The sequence below is a fragment of the Vidua macroura genome, chromosome Z, assembly GCF_024509145.1.
Source record: "Vidua macroura isolate BioBank_ID:100142 chromosome Z, ASM2450914v1, whole genome shotgun sequence".
NCBI classification, from domain to species: Eukaryota; Metazoa; Chordata; class Aves; order Passeriformes; family Viduidae; genus Vidua; species Vidua macroura.
The window spans coordinates 31,001,513-31,026,891 of record NC_071611.1 but is presented as its reverse complement, the minus strand read 5'-3'; the positions used below and the strand labels follow the sequence as shown (position 1 = coordinate 31,026,891).

The following is a 25,379-nucleotide window of genomic DNA, read 5'->3' as shown; positions in this document are numbered from 1 at the left end:
GTCTTGATCAGTGTAAGGATATGAAGTAACATTTCAAGTTTCTACAGCTTTGCTGTTCTCTTCTTCCTTCCTACCCCCAAAATGTTGGAAAACCTTACAGCAGTTTGTATAACACACCTGTGGATTGCTTGTGGAAAAATTCTCTGAAGAATTGCAATTGGATACTGAGCTCAAAATTTTGTTAAAAATTGGGAAGGCAGACTGTTTTTTCTACTTAAAAATTTCCCATCACACATATAAATTGCATTTCTAACTTAGCAAAAGGGGAATATTTAACACTGCAGCATATTGTCTTTACTGCAATTTCTTTGCTTTTTTCAAGTTTGTATTAAAAGACTCGTTTCCTAGGTGCGAGAGATGCTAAAAATGAGAGATTCAAATGGAGCTCGCATGTTGACGTTGATAACAGAACAGTTCATGGCTGACCCCCGTCTGTCGCTTTGGAGACAACAAGGAACTACAATGACTGACAAGTATAGGCAGCTCTGGGATGAACTGGGTAAATTCACAGACTCATTTAGGTGTTCATATGTATAATAAAGAAAAAATTACATATTTGGAGTTGAGAAAAATTTCTGTTGTGGTTCTAGGCTAAGCAGATGAGAGTTTTCGGCAGTTTTCTTTTAATCAGTTAAGTTAGGGTAAAATCGAATTTCTGATCTACAGCTTGAGATAGTTGCCTTTGAATGAGAGGGAACGTGGCATAAAAAAAGTACAATTCCAACACTTTTTAAGTACTAGAGGATCTAGAAAGAATAAAGCAAAAAGTGGAAATGTAGCTATACAGTTTAGGTGAAATACATAAGCCTCTAGTGCTAAGCTGGAAAATTTGAGGAAGAAACCGATTCACAATTACAGAAGTCAATTACTGAGCAAGAAAGGAGACAAAATACAGAAGACTAACAATTAACATTGCTGTACAGAAGAGGTTACCTGATGCATGACTTCATTGGTCAGTTAAGAGAATAACACAGGCTGAAATGGGAAAGGTATATTTGAACTAAGGACACTTGCCTGTAAAGTGCTCAGGACCTCACTAATACAGTTTTGAACTACTACTTCAGAAATTTTCAAAATCTATATTAATCTCATCACAGGATCATAAAATGGTTTGCGTTGGAAAGGACCTTAGAGACCACCTAGTTCCAACTCCCCTGCCATGGGCAGGTACAATTTTCACCAGACGTGTTTGCTCAGAGCTTCATCCAGCCTGGCTTTGAAACACTTCAAGGGATGGGCATCCACAGCTGCTCTGGGCAGATGGTTCCAGTGCCTCACCACCCTCACAGTAAAGAATTTTTTTCCTAATACTGAATCTAAATTTTCCAGCTTTCACTGTAAAGCCATTCCCCTTTGTCTGATCACTACATGCCTTGTAAGAAGTCCCTCTTCAGCCTTCTTGTAGGTCACCTTTAGGTATTGTAAGGTGTTCTAAGCTCTCCCCAGAGCCTTCTCCAGGCTGAGTAAACCTGAACTCTCTCAGCCTGTCCTTGTATGGCCAGTGTTCTGTCCCTCTGGTCATCTCTGTGGCCCTTCTCTGGACCTCCTCCAGCAGGTCCCTGTCCTTCCTGTGCTGTGACCCCAGAGCTGATGCAGCACTGCAGGTGGGGTCTCAGTAGAGTAGAGGGGAAGAATCCCCTCCCTCCCCTGCTGCCCACACTGCTCTGGATGCAGCCCAGGACACGTTTGGCTCTCTGAACTCTGAGTGCCCATGGCCGGGTCATGTCCACCCTCTTACCCACTAGTAACACCAAGTACTTCACTGCAGGGCCATTCTAAATCCCTCCCAGCCTCAGCCTGTATTGATACAGGGTGTTATCTGGAGGAAAAATCAATACAACTTGAACGTGAATGTCAACAGTATTTCAAGATGGCACAGTGAGAGGAAAGATAGACAGTAACCACAAGGATTGCTTTCCTAGATATAAAGTACTGTAACAAACTACTGACTAGTAGATATGCAAGTGTGTGGAAGATTAAAGACAACCTGAATTATTTAAAATATAGTGGTAAATCTAATTCATTTCTCTGGAAGGTAATTCACTAAGTGTATGAGTGAATGTATCAACATGTCTGTCTTAGCATTCCAAACCTTACTACAGTTGTCTTGGAGGCTTTCCTAAAGCAAACTGAAGACACACATGGCCTAAATGGAACTGCGTTGTGATTCATGGAACTTGGAGTAGAAACCTGTGTTCTCATTCTGGAAAGGCTTTTCAAGTCTAGACTTAAAGAAGTCTGTTTTGATGTGTTGTGATCAATGTGGCTGTGCCTGACTTACATGGCAGAAAACATAAAAACATCTAATAACAAACAAGCAAAAGTTTACAGATGATGTCCTATGAGACATTATGTAAGTAATGTAAAAAAGAGAGCAAATATCATAATGCTCTTAATGTAATTTTAAGGTCCAAAATCAAGCTAAATGAAATCAAATCCAAGTAAGAGTAATTTGCTTCATTTAGAAAAGAAGTCTCTAATGCAAAACTTTTGCACTCTTAGAGGTCAAAAATGATCATGATTCAATAACATACGAACTGGTGCGATATAACCTGTATAGCAGATATAACCTGCTAGCAAAAATTGGATATAACCTATATAGCAAAAATTATGTTCACTCTAATTGAAGCACTAGGCTGATAAACTGCTAACTATCTATACTTCTGTGATCAAAATCCTTAATATCATAGCAGGCAAAGCTCTGTTGGAGTCTAGAAACAACTGCAAATTTAACTACCATTTTTATGATCCATTGTTTTTGCCAAAAAATAACAGTTTTTGCCAAGCAAAGCACGTGCCTAGCCAGACCTACATGGAACAAAATTGTATCTCACAATACTGAAACCTGGAGGGTCTCATGCTTCATTGCTTATGTGTGTTGAGTTGGTAGGTGGTGGGAGAGGCAGAAATGTGTTCTCCATCTGTTACCTGTAGCAGTCTTGCCACATGCTGTCAATAAACAAAAAAGTTTTTTTAAAATTTTTGTAGCGGCTCCTCTTGTTTCATCAGTCTTCTTTAATATAATTTTCTTGACAACACCTGTCTGAAGGTAGAGGAGGTGGAATCGATGTCTGCAGCATCAAATAACAAATTCTTTTGGATTAATTGAATTTAATTTACGTTTATTTAATCAGAATTCTAGATGTCACTTCCAAAAAGCAGCCTTACCACTACCTGAGCTGCTGTATTTGCAGTCTGAGGCAGACCATATTGTTTCAGTTCTAGACTGCTCTGACACCTCTTAAGAGAATCAAAAATATGTTGATCTTGTACCATGGTTTCAGCTGTAAATACACTTCAGTCACACCACCTGGGCAGTAGGCAAAGGGTAGAACTTAATTTGGTTCTTCCATCTCCAGATAGTGTCTGTGATTCTAAACTGTCTGCTTCTTCTCCCCACTGATAGGATATCTTGGTTCCTTCCACTGGGCATAGCAAGTTGCCTCCAAAATGCTGTTAATTGTGTGAATTGCTCCAGATTAACTTCTACCTGATGTGAAGGCTACAAGCTTCTGCAGTGTTTTTGCTAGGATCTTATTTTGCTTGACTTTCCCTGTTTTCATGCTTTTTCCATATGACGCTTGCATCTCAAACAAAAAAAAAAAAGAGTGAATGTATAAAAAGTTCAAATAGATTTTAAGGGAGAGCAGAGTTACAATAGCAGACTGCAGAGGGAAAATCAGGGTGGCCCAAGCAACATATAGTCTGATGTAGTAGAAGAAGTAACTCAGACACTGAGTTTAAAGCAGTTGTGCTATCATGATGTTACAAAGTAATGTTGGCTTGTTATCTTCTAGAGTGTCAGAGAACCAAAATACTAATGGAGGGTGTGAGACAGAGGCCTCTGCATATTTAATGGTTTTTATTACCTGTTCAGAGTAATCTCTTTTAGCTGTACTCTCATGTATGTCACAGGTAGGCCGCCATTTTTTGTAGCTAGGGAGAATTTTAGGATACACAAAGTAAGTAAATATAGACTCTGCTTAATAAAGGCTCTTTTGCTTGCCTTGGTATGCTGTCTGCCAACTGCTGGGCATAGGCCACTTAGTCAATTCCATCTTAGCATAGACTTTTAAGCATAATTAAATAACTTCAGCTTTGCTCCTTGACTGGATCATTTGAACCTTTAGTTACAATTTAAGTGATGCTTCCTGCCTGGCATTGGGTGTTGGCAAGGGTAGTGGAAGGACACACTGAGCTTTGATCAGAGTTCCTGTTCAAGTTTGTGGTAAATTGCTGATTTCAGTAAAAGTCAGTTTGGGTTTGAATGAAGGTGCTGATTTAAAAACAACAACAGTGAAACCTTGCACACCTAAAATAAAAATGAAAAATGCCCTAAAAATCACTGAAATGTCCACTCAAGATCCCCAAATGAAACAATTTAGGTGTAAGTATGAATCTGGCAATTTTTTAGTACGAAGTCCTAATTTCTTCAGCAACTCATGATTCACAAGCATCATGTTAACAAAAAAAAAAGGCCTTCCACATAACTAGGCAGTTGTTTTTAAAACCTCTAGATAGGGAGTAAGAATATAATAATTGCCTAGCAGATTTCCCTGTTCTACATCAAGGAATGGGATGAGCTATATGCTGCTTATTGAATGTCAGAGGTATACTATTAGAAAGGTTACAGGTCAGAGCTCTAAGGCTTGCTCAGATACTTCTCAAACTGGGAGAATTTAGATGCCATTTCAGTGATGCACTGGTGATTACTTCCAACTTGCCACAGTAATACATGAATTCCACTTTGCAGAGTTTAAAGCAGAGTGGGAATTCTTCATGTTGCTGTTTAAATGGTATCCCAGTATATAAATTCCACATGCTGATCTTTAGATGCTTGACTCGTGGTGACCATGGTTAAAGAGTTTAGGGTGTCATAATGATTAATTATCTGAAGCCCCTTGGTTTGCCTTTTAATTAAATTGTATTGGTAAAATGGGAGTATGGAAACGGAAATGCACGGTAAATACCTGCTGATACATGTTGAGCTGAGATCTCTGATTTGAAGGAAAGCTTTCTTTGTAGTCTAGAGAGAAAAAAAAATGGACTGTGTAATCTTAGTAGATGGGTAAGTCATTAATACTCATCCATGAAAAATAAAGTAAAAGTTGCTTATTCTCATCAAAAATGAAAAGATTTCCCTAAAAGAAGGGGGAAAATTGACTTGGTACTCCAACCCAGGGGTCATGATGGCTGTGAGGCTCTGTTTTGGAATTCGATGTCGAGCTCTGCCAGACACTGGGAAGAGACTGTTTGGTTGGCAAATGGGATCTGCAAGTTAATTGGTGTTTTCTGCAGGCTTCTGGCTGTGAAGTGAAATTGGAAGTCCATTAGCCACATGGATAATACAGGACCTGAATACAAAAGTCACATGTCACCATCAGGGCCCGCTGTGAAACAACAGTGTTCCCACTTGAGCACTGTGCCATTACAGATCATTTAAATATGGGGATTGCATTTAAACTAAAAACCCCATTTGCCTCTTACTGCAGTTTAACAGTCCTCTTAGCAAAAGCTAAGTGACAAATTAAATGGAAAAAGTGTCCACAGTTTTAAAGCTGTAATGCAAAACAACTTTTTATTGCTTCTCATGTGCTGTGAATGAATCATTGTACTTGTCAACCCTAAACCAGGCCATAATTAGACCAGCTACTGTTATCAGAGTAGGGCTGCTCTTGTGACAGCTTAATAAAACTGAAACTCTTAAATTAAATCCCAGATGCTTAATCAGATGAAAGCAGTCAAGTAGAAAAATCTAAGACAAGTATCTACTGCTTGATGGAGTGATGGAGCCCAACACCTTGTCACCATGAAGATTACAGAATCAGGTTTTTTCCTGTGAACTGCCATTTTCTGTATCTTCATATCCTATTGTTTATCTTCAAGGTGAAAAAACTTTGAATAATTTGCATGTTTCAAACAAACATTTCTAGTAGATTTCCTCCATTTTGATATTTAACAACTTCTGAAGGGGGAAGAGAGTTTTGTTTTTTTTAAAATCAAGGATTAGTTTCATGTGAAGTAAGTTGGTGTTGTCCTGGAGAAGAGGTTGTGTCCAAAGAGGTCCTTGGCAAGGCAGGGCAGTGAACAGAATTGGTGAATGTGTTCTGGTTTTGCTTCATGCTGATCCAGGTCTCTCTTGGTCATCTTATTTTATGATGTTGATGAGAACTTAAATGGTACTCTCGATGTTCAGCTGGGTACCTTCCACATTTATTGCATAATCTCTCTACCTCAACCACCTATTGGAATCAAAAGTGTTTTAAGTGTAGGAACCTCTTATGGTATTAAAATGAGCTTCATTCATGTGATAAAGTTCTTCCCAGTGACATTCTTGCAATCCTTGATTGTTACATACTAAATATATACTAGCATATTAAATGGACTATTTCTATAAAGGAATTTCTTGGGTGGATAACATGGCTTTGTTCTTAGTAGGTTTTCACTAGTACTTTGCTCTATTGTATACGACTTTTTAATGATGGGTCAGGCTGATAGTCTGTTTTGATTTCACACTTAAGGGAATTTTGACCATTTTCTATATTAGAATGATATAGTTTTGTGTTAAAAGTTAAGTACCATTTTACAAGGTCACATGATACAGAAATCATGCCTAGACCTTTATAAGTAACACTTTGCTCCTCCTCTAAAGCTTAATTCTAAATGTTGAGGTTAGGAAAGGAATCATTATAGACTAATTAAGAGAGCTTTAATTACTGTTTTGCCATGAGCAAACTAATGATCAAGTGTTAAATAATATTGTTGTTTTTTTTTTTTTTAACTTGGAAACCACTCTGATTTTTTTTCCTTGTAAAAGTTTATAGTCATCTCTAGAAAACAGCAAGTTAGATTCTTTTAACCTTAACTGAATGAAGCTATTTTCTATCTATATGTCTGTCTCAGGCATTCCTTCCCTTTGCCGTTAGAGACAAACTTGTATGAATGGGACATGCCAGCTGTTCCGAACAGATTATCTATGCTTAGTGCTTAAGTGGAGGGGGAAAAAGGACAAAAGCAGCTATGGTTGTTGCCAGTGTGCCTCTAGAGAAATTCCTTCCTGGTGCCAGATTTAATGATTACTCCAGGGCTGGCATGAAAAAGAATGGATAAAGTTAAACATTTTTTACAGTTTTGGTGCTCTAGTACCATTTTTCTGGACCTGCATACTTCATGCAGTCCCTTTGTAGGGTCAACCATGTAGTAGAGATATTTACTTACCTCTGTATTTTATTGTTTTTATAAAACAGTACAGCAAGACTCTTAAATTTGAAATTTACTGCCAAGTTTATATGCATATTGTCTTTATATTGTTGAATATCCCCACTTAGAATTGCATCACGTATTGCCTTAAAGCTAAAGAAAGTACCCACTTGTAGAAAATAAAGTAAACTTCAGATTTCTAGGTATAGATTAGTCAGTTGCACATAGGGTATTTCTGGCCTTGAAATGAAAGCTGTAGGAAGCCCTGTTTTTGAAGGGAGGTTGGATGCACCCTTTCCTTTGGTCTTTCATTGTGGGACCTTCTAGGTAGAGTGGTATCTTACACATATTTGTGTCTTAAACTGTATCATATCCAGTCAGCTGTCTTTGCTTAAGTAGTGGTTACATTAATATTGCTTGGTGTCAGCTGTCATGGTCTTATGAAACACGTGTACCCTCAGGTCATGCACTTAAGGTAACACCTGCTTTATCACAGAACAAGCTGTTGATTTATGTCAGTGTCTTTGAGTGATTTCTGTTGTTGGAGGTGCTAAATTAACAGTGGGTCAGAATTAGCATCACAGGCAACAGTTTGCTGTTCTAAGACCTGAGTTATGGATGACAACTTAAATTGTTGTCATGGCCTTACAGTGTCTTGGTTGATGCTGTCACCTTCATTTCCTCAGTGAATGAAGCCAGGCTGCTGTTCTGCAAAGATGGATTTTGTCCACCTTCTCTGGGGATCATTTCCTTCTTCCTCCATTACTGACATTGCCATAGTAGTATTTGAAATGAGGGTGTGTGTGTGAGGCCAGAGTATGACAGTAAAATGTTTTTAGGTAATTTCACAGAATATTCTGAGTTGGAAGGGACCCAGAAGGATCATTGGATCCAGCTCATAAGTGAATGGCCCATATGGGGATCATACCCACAAACTTGTGTTATTAGTACCATACTCTAACCAGCTGAGCTAATCCTGAGGCATTTATGTTTCAGAGATAATGGTCATAGTAATTACCTTAGTGTGTAAGCATAGCTGGAGGGATGTCGCACTACGATATGAAATAACTAACGCACTAACACTTAAGATCAAAAGAGCAAAAGGAAGTAACTTTTATTTCTTACCTCACAATATATAGAATTGCAAAAGTGACAGTGGATTGGAGGATGAAATTGCTACCTCTCCAACCACATTGGTCAAACCAACAGTCTATCAATTCTCTCCTCTCACAAAGAAGAATACAAAACAACCATTATTTACATAAACAGTGCGTAAGAACTTCAGTAAAAATATGTAAACATCAGAAGGCTTAGAAAACTTATAAAAGACCTTTAAAACTTTTAAAATAACAAAGCAACAGAGGTGTTTATTTTTAATGCTATACAGAAAGTTGCATTTCCATTCTGTTTAGTTGGATGGAAAGTATTTCAGATTCTTTGTAAGTACCCACCTTAAAGCAGTTGTTGTTTTTATTCCTGTGATGTTGAACTGATTTACTTACAAATGTCCTAAAAACTGTTGTGTATTGAAGCTGGTGCACAATTCATTGCAGCCCTAACTGTGGAATCATGTCTGCAAAGATTAAGGACAGAGTTTTGCTCTAAGCCAAGCTGATAACTAGTGTTATTTTTCCCTGGTGTGTTTTTTCACACTTCAGTAACATCAAGCTGCCTTTCAATTTTCCAATGCCACTTCTAGTAAATACCAGAGCTAGAGATAAGTGATAGATTGATTCACGGGGAGGAATTACTGAGTCTTCACTGATTTCTGAGCTTTACCTGTGGTTCAGCCATCTATCCTTGTGCTATTTTCCTTTTTTTTTGTCTTGAATGACTACTGGAAAAAAATCTCAAAAATTGGAAGTGAGAGGTGAAAGAATATCAGTCCACTTTGGTGTGTCAAATCAAGACAAAGGAAATCCTTTATAATTTACCTATTACATAGACTAAAAATTTTATAGGGAAGACAGTTCTAAACCCACAAAAGATAGCTGAAAATTGCAATTGGAGCTGGAGAAATTTAACTAAAAAACTAGAAATAACCTTAGATTTTTGCATTGTGGTAAGTACTCACTAAGCTGTCTAGTCAGGTGCTGTGCTAGGTTTCTTGTATTAGAAGTTGTAATTGAAGTATGCTGTTTTTGTAAAAACTCATCAGTCATGTTTGGACTGGAAGATTAAAGTGACTTGGGAAACAAGTGTAGGAAGGAATTCAAACTAGACAATCAAAACGTATTCCTTTGGTCAGTTAAAGTGCTTTATTTATGTTCTGTGAAAATAGTTGTGGCAATTGTAATTCCCAGTATGCAAGGGAGTGTTTGCACTTGCTCTGTGCTTTTGGTGGGGTTTTTTTGTGTTTTGTTTAGTTTTTTGGGGTTTGTTGTTTGGGTTTTTTTTGTGAAGGAGAGGTATTTTGATCTCTCTGCTTTATTAATAGCCTGTTCTGTTGGACAAACATCTCCTCTTCTGCCTCTTCCTTAAAAATTAATTGTGAGAGGAATTAATTCATCTCAAGGATAAATTTATATGGAAGTAGCTTAATGCATTTATAGTTACAGTCACATCAACTTTCTGAAAATTCTTGAAGTCTCTGAAGATAGACTGTGACTACTGAGAGTGTATAGCTGGATAAAGTAATTGGTAAAATATCTGATACATATTTTGGTCAGGAGCATACTTTGTGTTCACCATCTAGCTGTAAATATTGGCAAGTAGATAAAATTGTGGAGAGTTATGTTAAGATAAAGGACTATTTTTGTAGTGTGTATGTTAGTATTAGCAGTGCTTTTGCCTTCAGCTGATTGATTGTAAACAAATTATTAAATAGTTTTCTAAATATAAGGAAAGTTAATCAGTGAGGTTAATTTGCAGGTTCTTTATACTTTTCTTTAGCTTTGTAGACTAATAGCCCCTGTCTTGCTACAGTGATTAGGTTATAGAATACTATAGATGCATACAGGTTGTATCTAATGAACATGTGACTTATCCTTAATGTTCTCTTGGGGAGATCATAGTCCACTGACACACTGTAAACTGCACCTTTCAAGCAAATCCCTGTTCTTTGAAAACCTTTGGTCAAATGGCAGAGTGTCTGCAAAGATGCAGGAATTTTTAAAACATTCTTTAGAGGTCATAACCCAGAACAACAGGTTCATGCAAAATGTCAAAAGTGTGTGGTTAGTTCCTTATTCCATTGTGTTAAAAGTTGAAAACACAGAAGGAGAAAGCAGAAGTTTGTAGTTACTTGGTGCAGAAATCAGACCATGTGGTTACTGATCACTTAGAATAGAATCTCCAGATACAAATACCTGTTGCAGCCAAATGCAGATGCCTTTAACCCTTATAGCAGCAGCAGGCAGCAAGAAAGATAAACTTAAGGAATTAGGCATTTTATTTTGTCTCTGTTTAACACTTCCCCTCTCTGAAATGTGTGCTTGGAGGTTAGCCTGCAGAAGGGCAGTGATTCCCTCATGCCATCAGTGCTGCAGGTAATCTATTGTGTTCATCAGCCAGCTAGTGTGAACTGCAAGGGGAGTGATTGTGCTATCATACACAATACAAGTCAGCATGAAGCACTTGTCAAGACCAATACATCAAAGTTTAATTCAGTAACAGAATGAATTACTGCAAAATGAAATGCTCTGTTCTCCAAGAAACACAAGACCCAAAGCAAACCTTTTCTGAAGGCTAAACATTGAAACCAGAATGCATTAAGGAATTTTGTGAATAAAATTGCAATTTGGGTGCAACTGAGTGCTGAGAATAGTTTTCCGTGATGTTGTAGTTGAAGAGGGAACAGTCCTGAAGTGTTTTGCCTATCTTTACTGTTCTATAAAAGCAACTGTTTATTGGAGCAGTCTCCAGTGGGACTTGTGATTATGCTTTGTTCTGGTGGAGATCTCTCCATGCCTGGAGAAGGGCAGTGGCTTTGCCAGTTATTATGAAGGCACTTGTCCTTCTCATTCAGAAGCAATAAACACCACACAGTACCTTCTTTGAAATTTTCAAGTGGCTGTCCCAGTGAAAGTGAGTATGTGTTTAAAATACAGATGTAAACCACTTTAAACTCCTTTGTTGACACTTGTACTTCAAAGCGTTCAAAGGTTCTGTCTTCCAGTATTGTTTTTCTTCTGGCACTTTCAATGCTGGAAGATTATGCTTTTGTTATAGAATTGATTAGTCTTAAGTGGGGCACAATGGCAAGTGTGCAGCAGGTGCTGAAGCTGTTTTGTCTCTTGGCAGAGGGAATGATGTTGATTACCTGGCTCCATTTTCTTTGAAACGGTCAAATACTACTCCTGTAGCTTATTGTTTAAGATGAAGTTGTGCATTGATGGAAAGGGCAAAGAAATGTTACAGCACCTGTTTCTTGAATATTTTAATTTTGGAAATGCACTGTTTGATCAAAAGTATATGAAATGTATAATTCCAAAGCAAAGGCCAAGTCTTAGCAATTGATTACAGAGGTGTTTTGAGTGTGGAAATGCTGACCCAAGCCCTGACAAAGACAGCATGGTGTTTTTAGGAAAAGCGTGTAAAAGAGTGTAATCCAACAGATGAGCAGAACTGTATGCTGGGTCCTCTCGGTAATGATCAGTGTCCTAGGACCCCCCTAATGTTGTTTCCATCACCACCTTCCCACTTACTGAGGCAAGAGTAAAATATAATAGGGTTTATGAAAAATGAGTGATGCTTAATCTCTTGGGAGAGTCTATACACATCCCTTGCACTTCCTTTAGCTTTATGGATACCTGTGTACAGAGGATGTGTAGTGATCCTACTGTTCTGTACTACATCTACTTTTACTTTTTAATGCTCTTAATGTTTCTCAGTTTGTGTATTTAAATCCTGATCAATGTAAATACATGCTGTCCCATAAATTCAAAGGTATGGATGTATCCAGAGAAACATAAAAGTACTGATAAAAGTACTGATATTCCCTTGTACATACAGGGAAGGCCTGCATGTAATTTTTTTTTTTTTTTTTCTTTTTTTTCTTTTGGTGTAAAGATGAATGATAATTATGCATTTTCAAAATGAGGTCTGTTTTGGCAAAACTGCCTTTTTTCAGGTCAGGAGATTAGTGTTGAAACAAAATAGGCAATTCCTCACTGCAGTGTGACAGTTCTAGTACCCTTTCCCATGTGAAATTAGTATCAAATTGCAGTTGCAACATGTAATATTTTCCAAATATTTTCTGGGGAAAACTTCCAGTATATTGAATTGATTGTTCTGGCACCGTACTGTGGGGAGTTTTGTACTGAAAAGACATGGGTTAGAGTGCAGGAATTTAAACAAGAACTTTAGTTGTGTTCTAGTAGCATGCAGTTTGGGGTGGGGGGAAGATGTGTCAGCCTGCTGAGAACAAGTATGGAAAAAAATCTGGGGAAAAGGAGATAGGAATGAGAGAGAGCTATGTTAGAGGGAAAGGCAGTCTCTAAACACAATTACTTTCTCTGGGGTTTTGGTGTCTCTTTTTAAAAATATTATTTTTTAATGAGACTTTTGTTCATATTGGTGTTTGCATTGGTGACATCATTAAATGTAATCAAACATGTAAACTTAAGAATGGTAGGAATGTATTTTGGAATGTGTTCCAGTTTCTTTGGAGCATGAGCTGTTGCCAAAAGCAGTTTTTAGGCTGAAGTCACTGGAAATTGATTCCAGTACCTTTCTTGTGAATTATGAGTACCTGTCCTTCATTTTTTCTGTAGGCCTTCTCTGTAGTAAATGGTAAACACGGTCAGCAGTTTCCCCAAATGGGAGCCATGAGGTAGAAATAGAAACTTTCTTGTTTGAGTATAGGGTACGCCTTCAGGTTGGGGTTGACATTTAAGGGCTAGTTCGAGAGGGCTTCCACTGAGCAGCATCAGAGTCAAATGAGAATATCCTCCAGGCTCCTTCCACTTGACATGTGATAAAGTCTGGGCACAAGTGAACATTTTCCTCAGACTTTTCAGTGCGAGGAGCAGAGTAGGAATCAGTGAATTGAAAAAGCCAAAATGGAGCATGTGTCAGGGGAGGGGGAAGGGGTATAGGGAGCAGGAGTAGGAAGGGATATGAATAGAGGTAAATGCGTACGCTTGGGGCAGGGACAGAGAGAGGGGAGAAGGAAAAAAATACAGAAAAAAAAAAACCTCACTAAAACCCAAGTTAACCAAAAAGACCTAGAAATCCAAATAGATTGAAGAGTGCAGGGTCATTGGCAATATGCATCATTCTTCCAGGTGGTAGGCTTTGTAGCACTATAGGAGCTCTTTTTGTTCCTTTTTTTCTTTTGGTGAAGGAGTTTTGTCTCAGACTCCTCTTCCTGCAGGGAATCAACAACCATCAAAGCTGTTTGAGACCTCAGATGTTGCATGCAGCTTTCTCTGAAGTCATAAGGAGCTGGGTGCAGTTGTGGGTTCTATTGAAATTTTAAGTGGATTTTGAGGAGGTTATTGGAAAAACACTAGTTCTTTACATGAAAATTGCCTGAGTTTCAGAGACAATGACTGCTAACAAGGTAGTTAACCTTGACATAGTTTCCCATATGAAACTATAGATGTTTTTAAAGAATTTTAGTCTTTTGGGTTATCTTGCCCTCTCCTACCTTATAGATGTACCACATGGGTAGTGGAGCTTCCTTAGGAGGCTGGTGAATTGTCTTGCCTCTAGTGGTGTTCCTCAGATGTAGAGAAAAAGAAAAGGCCACTTACTCTGTAGGGGTATGGTGCAACACAGTAGTGTGTGTTCTGCATTGATGGATGATTGCAATACTTACCAAGTGGGTTTAAGATATTCCACTTTGCTTTTGCATCAGTCTGACTACACTGGGAATCTAGTTACAAAGTATTACAATGGTGGGTTGTTGGGGTTTTGATTTTGTTGGGTTTTTTTTGTTTGGGTTTTTGTTTGTTTGTTTTGGGGTTTTTTTGGGTTTTTGTTTTGTTTTTGTTTTTTTGGTTGGTTGTTCTTCGGTGGTGGTTTTTTGTTGTTGGGTTTTGGTTTGGGGCTTTTTTTTGTTTGGTTTTGCTTGTTTTTTTTTGTTAGACACTGAGAGGTACAGTGTAATGCCTTCAAGTGATACTTGATTTTGAAAATAAATAAGCAAGCCCACAACTGTTCTCCAAGGTTTTCTGATATGCTGCATCTTGTGTTTTGTCTTGCAGATTTCAAGAAATGTAGTTATTCTGTCTTGGGCAGTACTGAATCGTTGATGCTTAATAATAAGAACCAATTGTAATTTGACTCCTTTTGGAGAGTGAAGTGTGCTGGCAAGTGTGTCTAAAGAAAATAATATGTTAAAATAAGAAAATAGGTTTTTAAAAGTGGTATTGGCCTTATTCAACCTCATGGCAAGTTTCAGACACTTCCTGAACCCAGAAAATTTGCTGTACTCTAATCTACTGTGCCGTAATAAACTGCAGTAGTTTAGTGTCTCTCTGGTGTTCTGAAGAGTAACATACTGTATTTTGTTTTGGTTTTCAGATCTTTTTAATATTGCTTCCCCCAACATGTTAGTGTTGAATAGCAGGAGACCTTAAGAATCATGCTGTGTTTCCATTGGGTTCTGTGCTGTGGCCTACCTGAGCTACTTTAGGAATGAATGTGGTGTGATGGCCTGTGCCGTGGGTATCAGTTTTGCATTTTTAGTTAGCAAAAGAATCCCAGAATGGGAGATATTTATTATCCTAGAAGAACCAGCTGCATTTTTATTCTTTTGGGCTTTCTTCCAGCCTGTCTTGAACATTGTATAGGCTAAACGTATTCTCATGAACTCTTTTAGTGTATAAGCCATGTCCTTAATGAGCAAATGAACTGTTGCTAAACAGTACTTTCAGATGTCTTTATGCTTCTGTCATGCTTCTGGTGAAGGGACAGCTGATTTTCCATTTGAAAATTGCCTCTAGATACCCAGATGCATGTATGCCTGCTGTACTAGATACAGTCTCAGGGAGCAGTTTCCAAAGTGGTGGTATGTGATATGTCAGCACAAATTAGCCTTCCCTTGGAACTCCCTAAAAAAAAATGTAAAACAAATTTTCTAGAGTAACCAAATTACTGAAGTAATTGCTGTAAAAATGTCTTATTCCTATCACACTGCACAAAACTAGTGTGTACTGGTTGTCTGAAACCCAGATGCATTTGGGAAAGAATTACATGAGTACTTCCGATGGGTTCTGAGAGCGAAAGTATATGTTTACAAGGTGCTTGCCTTACTAATGTGTGTCTTTGTTTCCCGTAATGTGAAGTTGAAAGATACATAGTTCTCATTAATATAAAACAACATTCACTTCTGATAGAGGAATTAGAAGAAAAACTTGGTTAATGTAACTTCTGTAACTTTATTTGAATTCTTTTTTGCCTTTGAATGATATTCCTATCTGATAAGCCATACACTGGGAACTCTGGATTTCTAATGCAAAAGACCTACTAATGCCTTTTAATTGAGAAGGCTGGCTTGGTACCATCTTTCAGCTGCTTCAGATTGGCCACACCAGCCCAAGTGCCTGTGTCAGGAATTCAGTCTGTGTGGTGTTAAACATAGCTGGGAAGCAAGCAGTGTAGCCTTTGAATGGAGAAAAAATATATGCTGTAGAAATTTGCAATTAGTTATTGGCTGCTACATTTTTAATAGAAAACATAATTTAGCAATTTTTTTAAAATCAGGTGCTCTGTGGATGTGTATAGTCTTAAATCCCCACTGCAAGTTGGAGCAGAAATCCAGTTGGCTAAAACAGCTGAAAAAATGGAACAGTGTGGATGTTTGTCCCTGGGAAGATGGAAACCATGGAAACGAACTGCCCAATTTAACCAATGCTTTGCCTCAGGGTGCAAATGCTAACCAAGGTGAGCCTAAACGTATGCACTGACTGCAACATATAACTTCTTTTTAAACACTCTAACCTTGCAGAATTCATCACTCTTTCCTGGGACAAGTAACTTTCTTGTTGAGGACTGACCAGAGAAAATCAGTTGTACTAATGCTATCTTTGCAGAAGAACAAATATATGTTTTTATGTTGTACTGGGGCTGTAACCCTTTCAGAGCAGGTATTTGTGTTTTATTAGGTCTTCTAACTCTTCACTTGGTGCTTCTAAATATTGTTGCATGAAAATTGGATGTCCTTGAAGTGTGTTGTGTAAAAGCCCGTTGTTTTTTGCTTGACTATACTCTAGTATTCCTTCTGCTATTGAGGTTTTTATTTTGTTTGCAGTTACAAAGCCTTGATAGCTGTTTAAAGAGAGATCTTTTTAAACTACATGAAACTTGTATGTGAGAAACTGAAGCATCTGTCTGTAGGATGTGCTCTGTATGTGCTGTCTGCATTACTAGGTGTGTGGAGCATGCAGCTGCAATGCTGCTGTCTTGGAGGAGGTGTCCTTGTACTTGATATCATGCTTTCTAATCTGATATGTGACTGTCAAACCTGACAGAAGCTTTGTACAAAGTCATCTTCAAACATAGATGACTGCTAATAACTAGGCAAAGTGCAGGGTGTTTTTGCAGGTAAAACTGCTCATAAGCTTCAAACCATCTGTAATAATACATACTGCATACAATTGCAATAAAGTTATAATTAAATTTCTTGGTAGGTGGCAGATCTTCTCTTAGTTGGGTTTATTGTTGTTTCTTTTTCTTGGAAGATCACCTGTGAAGGAAAAAAACTTGATTCGTTATTAAATGTCACAGCTAGCCAGGAAGATAAGTTCTTTCAGCAAATGACCCCTTACAGAGGTATTTTGCTTGCTCATCATGTTTAGACCAACCTGGACATGCTGTTGATAACTCTGCCGTGACTTCTGAGCATTGATAGATGCAGTGCCATGTCACTAGAGAAATTTTGCCATAGGAAGATGTCCAGTGAGGATTATGTCAGCCCCATAGCTTCAGGACCTCACTTTATTAATACTATTTGTTTATGTTCACGACCAACAAGGTTATACAAGTGCTCAAATTTAGTGTCACTTCTCAGAAAGAAAAACTACAAATCTTTTATGCAGTTTATCCCTCCTTTATTCTGACAATTGTGTATCTAAGGAGAGACAGGGAATGCTTGAGTGCCATATACTTTCTAGTTTGTACTTGCTTTTGAAAGTCCTTCGCCTCTAGGAATTCTCTGTGCAAAGTCCTATCTGCCATCAGCTGTGCTGCTTTCTAGATCTCTCTCTGAATGCAAGATGAATGGCACACACTTCATCTGAGCTCTTGGATGTGAAATGTCATCTGTGAGGTGCCTGGTGGAGAGAGGGCAAAGCAGACTGCCATTGGCTGGGGGCTGGTGAATAGGCAGAAGACAGGAATACTGTGATGTCTGATTCATGTATGAATGAGTAAAAGCTGATTCAGCTTTCTAAACCTGTGAAAATGACAGATTCATCGAACAGGCCACATCGGACAGTGTTTACTCGAGCCATTGAGGCGTGTGATCTGCACTGGCAGGACAGCCACTTACAGCATATCCTCAGCAGTGACCTATACACCAACTACTGTTACCATGACGACACTGAAAACTTGCTCTTTGACTCTCAGGGGTGGCCCCTCTGGCATGGTAAGTGGCTAAACCGGAACGATGTTTCTATGACTTGGTGCTTTGTTCATTTTCTATGGCATTATTTTGAGGGGGGTGGTGGTGGGGAGATGGATGAAAAGCCTGGCAAAAAGAACAGAGGCTCCCTTGAAATGTTGGCTCAGAAGTAGTCCTTTAAGTCTACTTTTTTGAAACTTGCATAGTCTACTTTTAAGTCTACTTTTGAAACTTGCATAGTTTCAAAAACAAAACAAAACAGAAAAAATTGAAACAAACTTTTACTTTTGAGTAACCTAGCAAACAGGCCATTGCATTTATGGAGGCATTGCTATTCTTCAGTTACTTTTTCTGTTTTAGAACATGTTCCTACAGCCTGCGCAAGGGTGGATGCATTACGATCTCATGGATACCCACGAGAAGCATTGCGGCTAGCAATAGCTATTGTTAATACGCTAAGGAGGCAGCAGCAGAAACAGCTGGAAATGTTCCGGGCTCAGAAGAAAGGTAAATGTGGGGAAGAGGAGGGCAAGGGCATGTAAGTTGACAGTAACACCCAGAAGTTCACATGAGGAAACTGATTTTGAAACTAAAGTGAAAGAGATGGCTTTTAACTCTTCAGTCTGGATAGTGGTGTCACATTCTAGATGTCAGAGGTTTTCTGTAAACTGTGTTGTGAGCTGTGCAGGGCTCTTGCCAGCCTTTTCCAATATATATGGCATGGTAGGGCCTTTATTCCAATCAGAAGTTTTGGTTACACAATGAAAATAGTCACGCTGTTTACACGGTGACCTTGTATTTGGCATGTCAGGTGTTTAATTTTTTTTTCTCTGATCTATAATTTTGCTGAGCTTTATATTCTGAAGTGTAAGTCTAGAGGGTACAATGAGGCAAAATCTGAACTAAAAAAATTTGGCAATGTGTTCCAAGAGAATCTCTTATAACTCTTAAAATTTTAGTTTCTCTATAGAGAGGGGATTGTATTTTTGTGGTTGGTTTGGTTTTTTTTGGGTTTTTTTTTTTTTGGTTCTTTATTGGCTGGGGTTTTTTTGGTTTTGTTTGGGTTTTTTAATGCCATTTCTTATAAAATATTTTGTGGTATTTTACTGAGCACTACCATTTTTTTTTTGAAGGGGTGTTCTCCTTCAGATATAGTTTCTGTGGCACATGATCCTTGCAACCCAAAATGATTCTGCTCTTGAACCTTTGTAGTTTGAAGAGGCAGTGGAAGAAGGGGATGGCTTTGTGAAGAGTAGAGTAGAAGAGTGTATGTGGAAAAACTGGAATTACTTTCTCAGCTGCTACACTAATCCTTTCATTCAAATTTTATTTTAGATCTTCTCTGTTATTCTAAACTGTGTGTATCCTCATGCATTGTAGTCAAAAATATCAGTGTGAAATCACATGTGTAAATTTTTCAAGTGTGTGTTCAGATGTTTTCCCAGAAATGAGCATTTAAAAGATATGCACCTAGCTGAAAAAAAAAAAATAAAATTAACTGCATTTCCTATGTACTTCTGTATTTTTTTCACACAGAAAAATTGAGTGGTTTTTTTTTTTAATGTTGTTTTGTTAAGAAGGGTGGTGCCTGTGTCACTGTGTGTGTTCGTACCACTGGCAGGTGTGAGGAATCTTTTGCAAGCGTGCTGGTTGTAATAGTGCTCCTTTTCATTCCCAGTTGCTAGTGCAGCATGTAGACATTCAGTAACTCTGTTAAATTCCTTTCCTTGTGAGCAGTTTCTGTAGCTATCATCTAATATTCTATTATCGTTTTTAAAAAGTGCATGAAATGTGATCCATCCTGCCCTGAAACAAAGTAGTTTGTTGTTTCTGTGTTGTCACTCACTGCTTTTTTTGTTATTTAATTTCATGGGGAATATTTAAAAGACTCTTTTAATATCATAAAGTGTGCTGGTCTCTATAACCAGAGGCAAACTGCAGCTACAGCCCAGCTCTAGACTTTTTGTTCAGCAAACACCCCATGCTTCTGCTTAGCTTTTATTCATGTGGCTGATCTGATGTCCATGGAGCCCCTTGTGTGATTTTAAGTTAAATGTATCTGACCAAGCCTTTGGTTGGCATGACAAAAGAGAAGCTCATAAGTAGTCACAACAGAACAAAGTGAATCACTAAGAAGTCACCGTGATGAACCCTTCTTGGTAATATTCCTTACTTCTACCTATTGTATTTACTATTTGTTAGGTAATGGGATGATTTACTTGTTTTTTTCATATTACATACCAGTGGATACTTTAAAAAAACCTCTACCATCCTGACAGTGTGTCTGTGTTTCATTTTGTAGCCCCACAAATTTAAATAGGAGAAAGCAGGGCTTAAAAGTTTAATGCATATGGTTACTCAGGTATATGATGCTTTGTGAACAAGAGAGAGTGAAGGGAGGTACAAGTTACTGTGTGGCAGGCAGAGAAGCAGAGCAGCCGTAATGGCTTGTATACAGTTTTTAGAGGGTAGTCAATAATGCATCTGATCTCTCATCATTTACTTGTGTTTGTATGTCTGGGAGGAAAAAAAGCTGTGAGTGTCAAGGGGAGTTGTTACCATATGGCGTGGATTTGGGGAATAGCTAATTCCTGTTACCACAATCACACTTCCTCCAATTCATTGAACTTAACGTTTTTTCTGTGTTCTAACCAAGTAATGGGTAAGGGCTACAGAAAAATATTGATGAAGGTATTTGTGGACTAAAATCTTAAAATGACCAAAAATACACTTGATCCTATGAAAAGACAATTTTTCTTGTATAACTTATTTAAACATTTGTTGTTTTTTTTTTTTAAGTAACTGTCATGCTGAGTTTAGTGCAGAGAGAGAAAGAGAGAGAGAGAGGTTCTGTATAAGCTCATAATTTATGAAATTGGAACATGTTTTAGAATATTTTAATTTATTCCAGTTCTATCAGATTAACCTAAAAATGTAGAAAGGGTACTGTGTCTTTTTGAGTGAGCAAATTGTTCTAAAAATTTTACCAAAAAAGTCCTTGTTGTAATTCTTCAAGCAGACATTTTCAGAAGAGTTCTAGTAGTATCAAGGAAGAGATTTCAAAAGACATTGCCATTGAAATTTTTGACCCATAATATGCTTTGCTAGTGCCCAAAAAGTTTGGCTTCCATTCTTTCTCTTTTCTTATTCCTCATTTACATATTCACCAAGGGCAGTGAATTCACCCTGAAAGATATTATTTTCTCTTTCTATGCAGAAGCTACTGGAAATGCTTTGAATTCTGTACTGAGGGCATTTTCAGCAGTTTCACTTGTGCAATTGTTTTGATGGGCTTACATGAGCTCTCTTTCCCTCCCTCCCTCCTCTGTGTGTGTTTCTTGCCACAGACCTTCTCCACAGGGGAGTAACCTCAATAACGAATCTTGAAGGCTGGGTGGGACACCCTTTGGACCCCATTGGCACCCTTTTTAGTAGCCTGATGGAAGCCTGCAGGGTGGATGATGACAGCTTCCATGGATTCTCCGATTTCACGGGTAAGACCAAGAAAATGCAGCAGTCTGGTATATTTCTTCTTTTACTGGAGGTATTTTTCTGTCTTGCCTTTTTGAATCAGTTTCAAAGTCATTGTTTCTATAGTATAAGAACTCACATTTGCATACATTAGGAAAGCACAAGGGGGAGAAAATGTATAAACTAAGAAAACACTTAAAAATTACCAGTTACTCATTCTTGAAGAAAATTCCATATTTCATGTTTGAAATAAAACCCAATATGACTTCATAACGGCACATACATTGCACTGTCCTCATTCTGAGAAATTGCAGGAAATCACAGGATCACAGAGTTGTTAAGTTTGGAAGGCACTTCTGGGGATCATGTAGTCCATTTAGTCTGCTTGTAGCAGTCACCTAGAACAGCGCATTGCTCAGGTCTGTGTCCATTTGGGTTTTGAACAACTTCAAGTATGAAGACTATACAACCTTCCAGGGCAACCTCCTGCAGTGTTCAACCACCCTCATAGTTAAAACATGTTTTCTTATGCTCAGATGGAATTTCCTGTATTTCAGTTTGTGCCCATTGCCTCTTGTCCTGTCACAGGATACCACTGAGAAGAGTCTGGCACTGTCTTCTTTACATTCTCCCATCAGATATTTATACATTTTGGTAAGATCCTCCTGAGACCTCTCTTTTCCAGGCTAAATAATCCCACCTCTCTCACTCTCATTATATGAGAGATGCTGCAATCCCTTAATCATCTTTGTGTTCCTACGCTGGATCTCCTACAGCATGCCCATGTGCTGGGGAGCCCACAGCTGGACACAGCACTCCAGATGTGGGCTCACTAGTGCTGAACAGATGGGCAAGATCACCTACCTCGACCTGCTGGCAACACTCCTAAAGACAGCCCTGGATGTTATTTGGTTTCTTAGCTACAGTGTACATAATACTCCAAAACAATGACAAAACTCTTGAAATTAGTAACATATATAGTCTATAAATGGTAGGAGTTGGAAAATAGTGTTGCTGTATCAATACATGATTTAGGATAGGGATAGGATATGTACAGCCATTTCAATTTCAGTATTTGCTCCCCAGGATTTTAACTGATTAATTCCTTACTCTCAGTCTCTTTCCACCTTGGGGTAACTTCTTAACACTACTAGTGTGGACAGAAACTGGATTCATTACTTTACCTGAAGCTCTTTTATATACGCATCCACAATCTTCTTGGGGTTTTGCCTCAAAAATCCTTTTATTCAATTAGATTTTCTTCAGTAAATCTCTACTCTCTTACCCACCAGTTCTGGAAACCATTTCAATTAAAAAATTTGGAAATCAGATTCTCTGCTGTTACTAAAAAACCAAAGCAACCTCATGAAATAAAAATATTGTGTGCTGAAAAGTAGCTTCCTTTTGTACACACGCAATCTTCCAAGTGCATTCAGCCTTTCCATTTTTGCAGTTGCCCATCTCCTTACATCTGACAACTACAACTTTTTGTTCCCAAATTAGACTGTAAAATGCTACAAGCTGAAATAGCATTTTGTCATATGTTGTGTTTGTGAAGTGCCAAATGAATTGATAGCACTCTTTAAAACAGTTTATGGCTTGGCCTGTGTGGGATTTGCTTGTAATTGTTACTAAAAATAGGACTTCTAATGTTAACAATATGCATTTTTATCATGAGCACAAGTGCAACAAATTAAAAGCTTGAAAAGAGTGCTAGCAAACAGAGCATATATTAAAGGTGAGGAGTTCCTGGGTCCTGGGCCTATTGTATTTGCACAATTCTAATAACTTCAGCTGACATCTACATAGGTGTAAAAGCACTTTTCCCTTCCTCTTGTGCATCAGGGCTTGAAGGAAATATAGAAATGGGTAGGGAAAGAAATTGGAATGGATCTTGCAATTTTGGCCTCATTAACACAAAGCTGGAGGAGCTGCGTTTTTTTAAATTGTGTGGTTTAAAAATGAAAAACTTTATTTTTACTTGAGTGGATTATTTAAAACCAATTTATTTTTGTGTATTTCTGCTATATGGAATCAGATTACATATTTTAGATTGGAGTGTTGTATTTTGAGACTAGCTAATAATTTAAATAATTCTGAAATAGTAATACTAATGGTGGAAGCTTTTGTATATGTGGCATTGTAGGCAGATTATGGGTTAAAATGGTTTGCTGATGTGTTTTCCTTTCTGTGTCACCCTTTACAGAAAACCTGGGGCAATGCAAATCTCTGGAGTACCAGCACCTGCCTGCACACAAGTTCCTAGAAGAAGGGGAATCTTACTTAACGCTGGCTGTGGAAGTAGCGTTGATAGGGCTGGGACAGCAGCGAATAATGCCAGATGGCTTGTATGCACAAGAGAAGGTTTGTCGAAATGAGGAGCAGCTCATTTCTAAGCTACAAGAAATTGAATTGGATGATACTCTGGTGAAGATTTTTCGAAAACAAGCAGTCTTCCTATTAGAAGGTAGCTGAATATAGATGCTAACTGCTTCTCTAAACTGTCTGCACTGACACAAGTCAGTGGAGAACTAGTGTTCCTATAGAACCTGCCTTACATCCTTCAGATGGTTTTTTTTGCTTAGAACTCCATGAAAGTTTTTATCAAATCTCATACGAAAATTGCCATACTTCAGATATCACGTGACTGCAGAGATAAGGCATATACTGACCTATAAACCTTTTATTTTAATTTTGAATACACTTTGTTCTTTACATTTGTTGCATGTCATAATCTCAAAAACCTGATTATACACTCCAGGCTAATTATTATATAATACAGACATCAGTTATCAACAGTTCCCAGATACCAAAATTCCAGATACCAAGTATTCTTTGTATTCTGCGAAAGGAGCTATACTGGCAGCTTTTTAAATGCATGAAGATTTTGACCACTGTGCCAAAGTGAAGAGCTTGGAAAATTCACATATAATTTCTGAGGCAGAAATGCCGCATTTTATTTGTGAAAATAAAGAAGATTACCTGCCTTTGAAGTTTATTTCATAGGTGGAAATTAAAGTATTTGGTCAAATATTGTGGCTTCAGGTCTGGTCTTGTGCCTGAGTTATGACCATGATACACAATTTGTGTTTCAGAATTAGGCAGCGTTGAAATAACTTCTGTACATGGAAGTGCATACTTTTGCCTTAACTTTGAAAAAGCCTTGACATGTAGCACTTAAGCATCATTTTCAGAGAGTGATGACATGGGTTCCAAGGCTGTCTGTCTTGTTTTTGTTCTTTTTGAATGGAAGAAAAAACTTCCAGGGGAAAAAAGTAGTGAAAGGCATAATGCAGGTTTTTGAAGGCTGGGTGGGACACCCAGCTTTTGAGTGCATGCACGTGGCTTGAAGGCGAGTGTGGTACTGTCCTAGGTAAGTTGAGAGATGGTTGCACAACAGTCAGATTTTACTCTATTTTTGTGACATGTTAGTTTTTTAAAACTTTTTTTTTTGTGGAAGAGGTACAATATGTTGCTTAGGGTTCCCAGCTTTAAGTCACTGTTTTTGCCTAGATTTGAAACTGCACAGAAGCTGCAACACAGGGAAAATTTCCATCATGGTGTGTCTGTACTGCTGCTTTATGGCCTTTGGACAAGAAAAGCTACTGTCTTGATCTAGCTATTAGCATACAGGATTCCTCTGCATTATAAAATCAGTTTGCCACATCTCTTTACTGGTAAGGATGCTTTATGAGGAAAGGGCAGGATTTTTCTGACATACTCTCTGATAATTCAGTTTACTACTTTATCACTGAATATTTTCTTAGAGTAGTAAAGAATTGATCATAGCAGGAACTCTGCTAATAAAACTATCTAAAAAATTGCCGCTGTGAGCAATATGCGGCAGTTGTCTTGCGTTAGTGTGTGATGAGAAAGCTGGCTTTTCTGCAGTAGTTTCAGTTTGCTCCACGTTAGGCAGAAACTGCCAGTTTACATGGAGGAAAAACTATGCAGTGATTTAAGGTGCTGATCATACCAACTGTGAGATTTTAGCTGAAATTTGGTAGATACAATAAAGAAGACTTAATCCAATATTAAGCTAATTTCTCTGCTGTTAATGCAGATTAATGCATGCTGTGTGTAGCTACCATTTGAGTGTGTGGGAAAGCAGAACATAAGACTGTTTTGCAAGAACTGTTAAAATTTTTTGCTTAACTGCTAAGTTAATGGCAAAATATATTTTCATATAAATTCTTTG

General features: G+C 38.0%; 1 protein-coding gene across 5 annotated transcripts in view; it reads left to right on the top strand.

Moving 5' to 3' along the window:
* Positions 1 to 25,379, top strand: part of ZSWIM6 (zinc finger SWIM-type containing 6) — a 109,226-nt gene that overhangs the window by 69,986 nt on the left and 13,861 nt on the right. For all 5 annotated transcript variants that reach the window (XM_054002794.1, XM_054002793.1, XM_054002795.1 and 2 more), the window contains 6 exons: positions 349 to 499; positions 15,853 to 16,032; positions 17,558 to 17,734; positions 18,071 to 18,217; positions 21,058 to 21,204; positions 23,388 to 23,648. In XM_054002794.1, the coding sequence (XP_053858769.1) occupies positions 349 to 499; positions 15,853 to 16,032; positions 17,558 to 17,734; positions 18,071 to 18,217; positions 21,058 to 21,204; positions 23,388 to 23,648 (1,063 nt within the window). The remainder of the gene's footprint in view (positions 1 to 348; positions 500 to 15,852; positions 16,033 to 17,557; positions 17,735 to 18,070; positions 18,218 to 21,057; positions 21,205 to 23,387; positions 23,649 to 25,379) is intronic.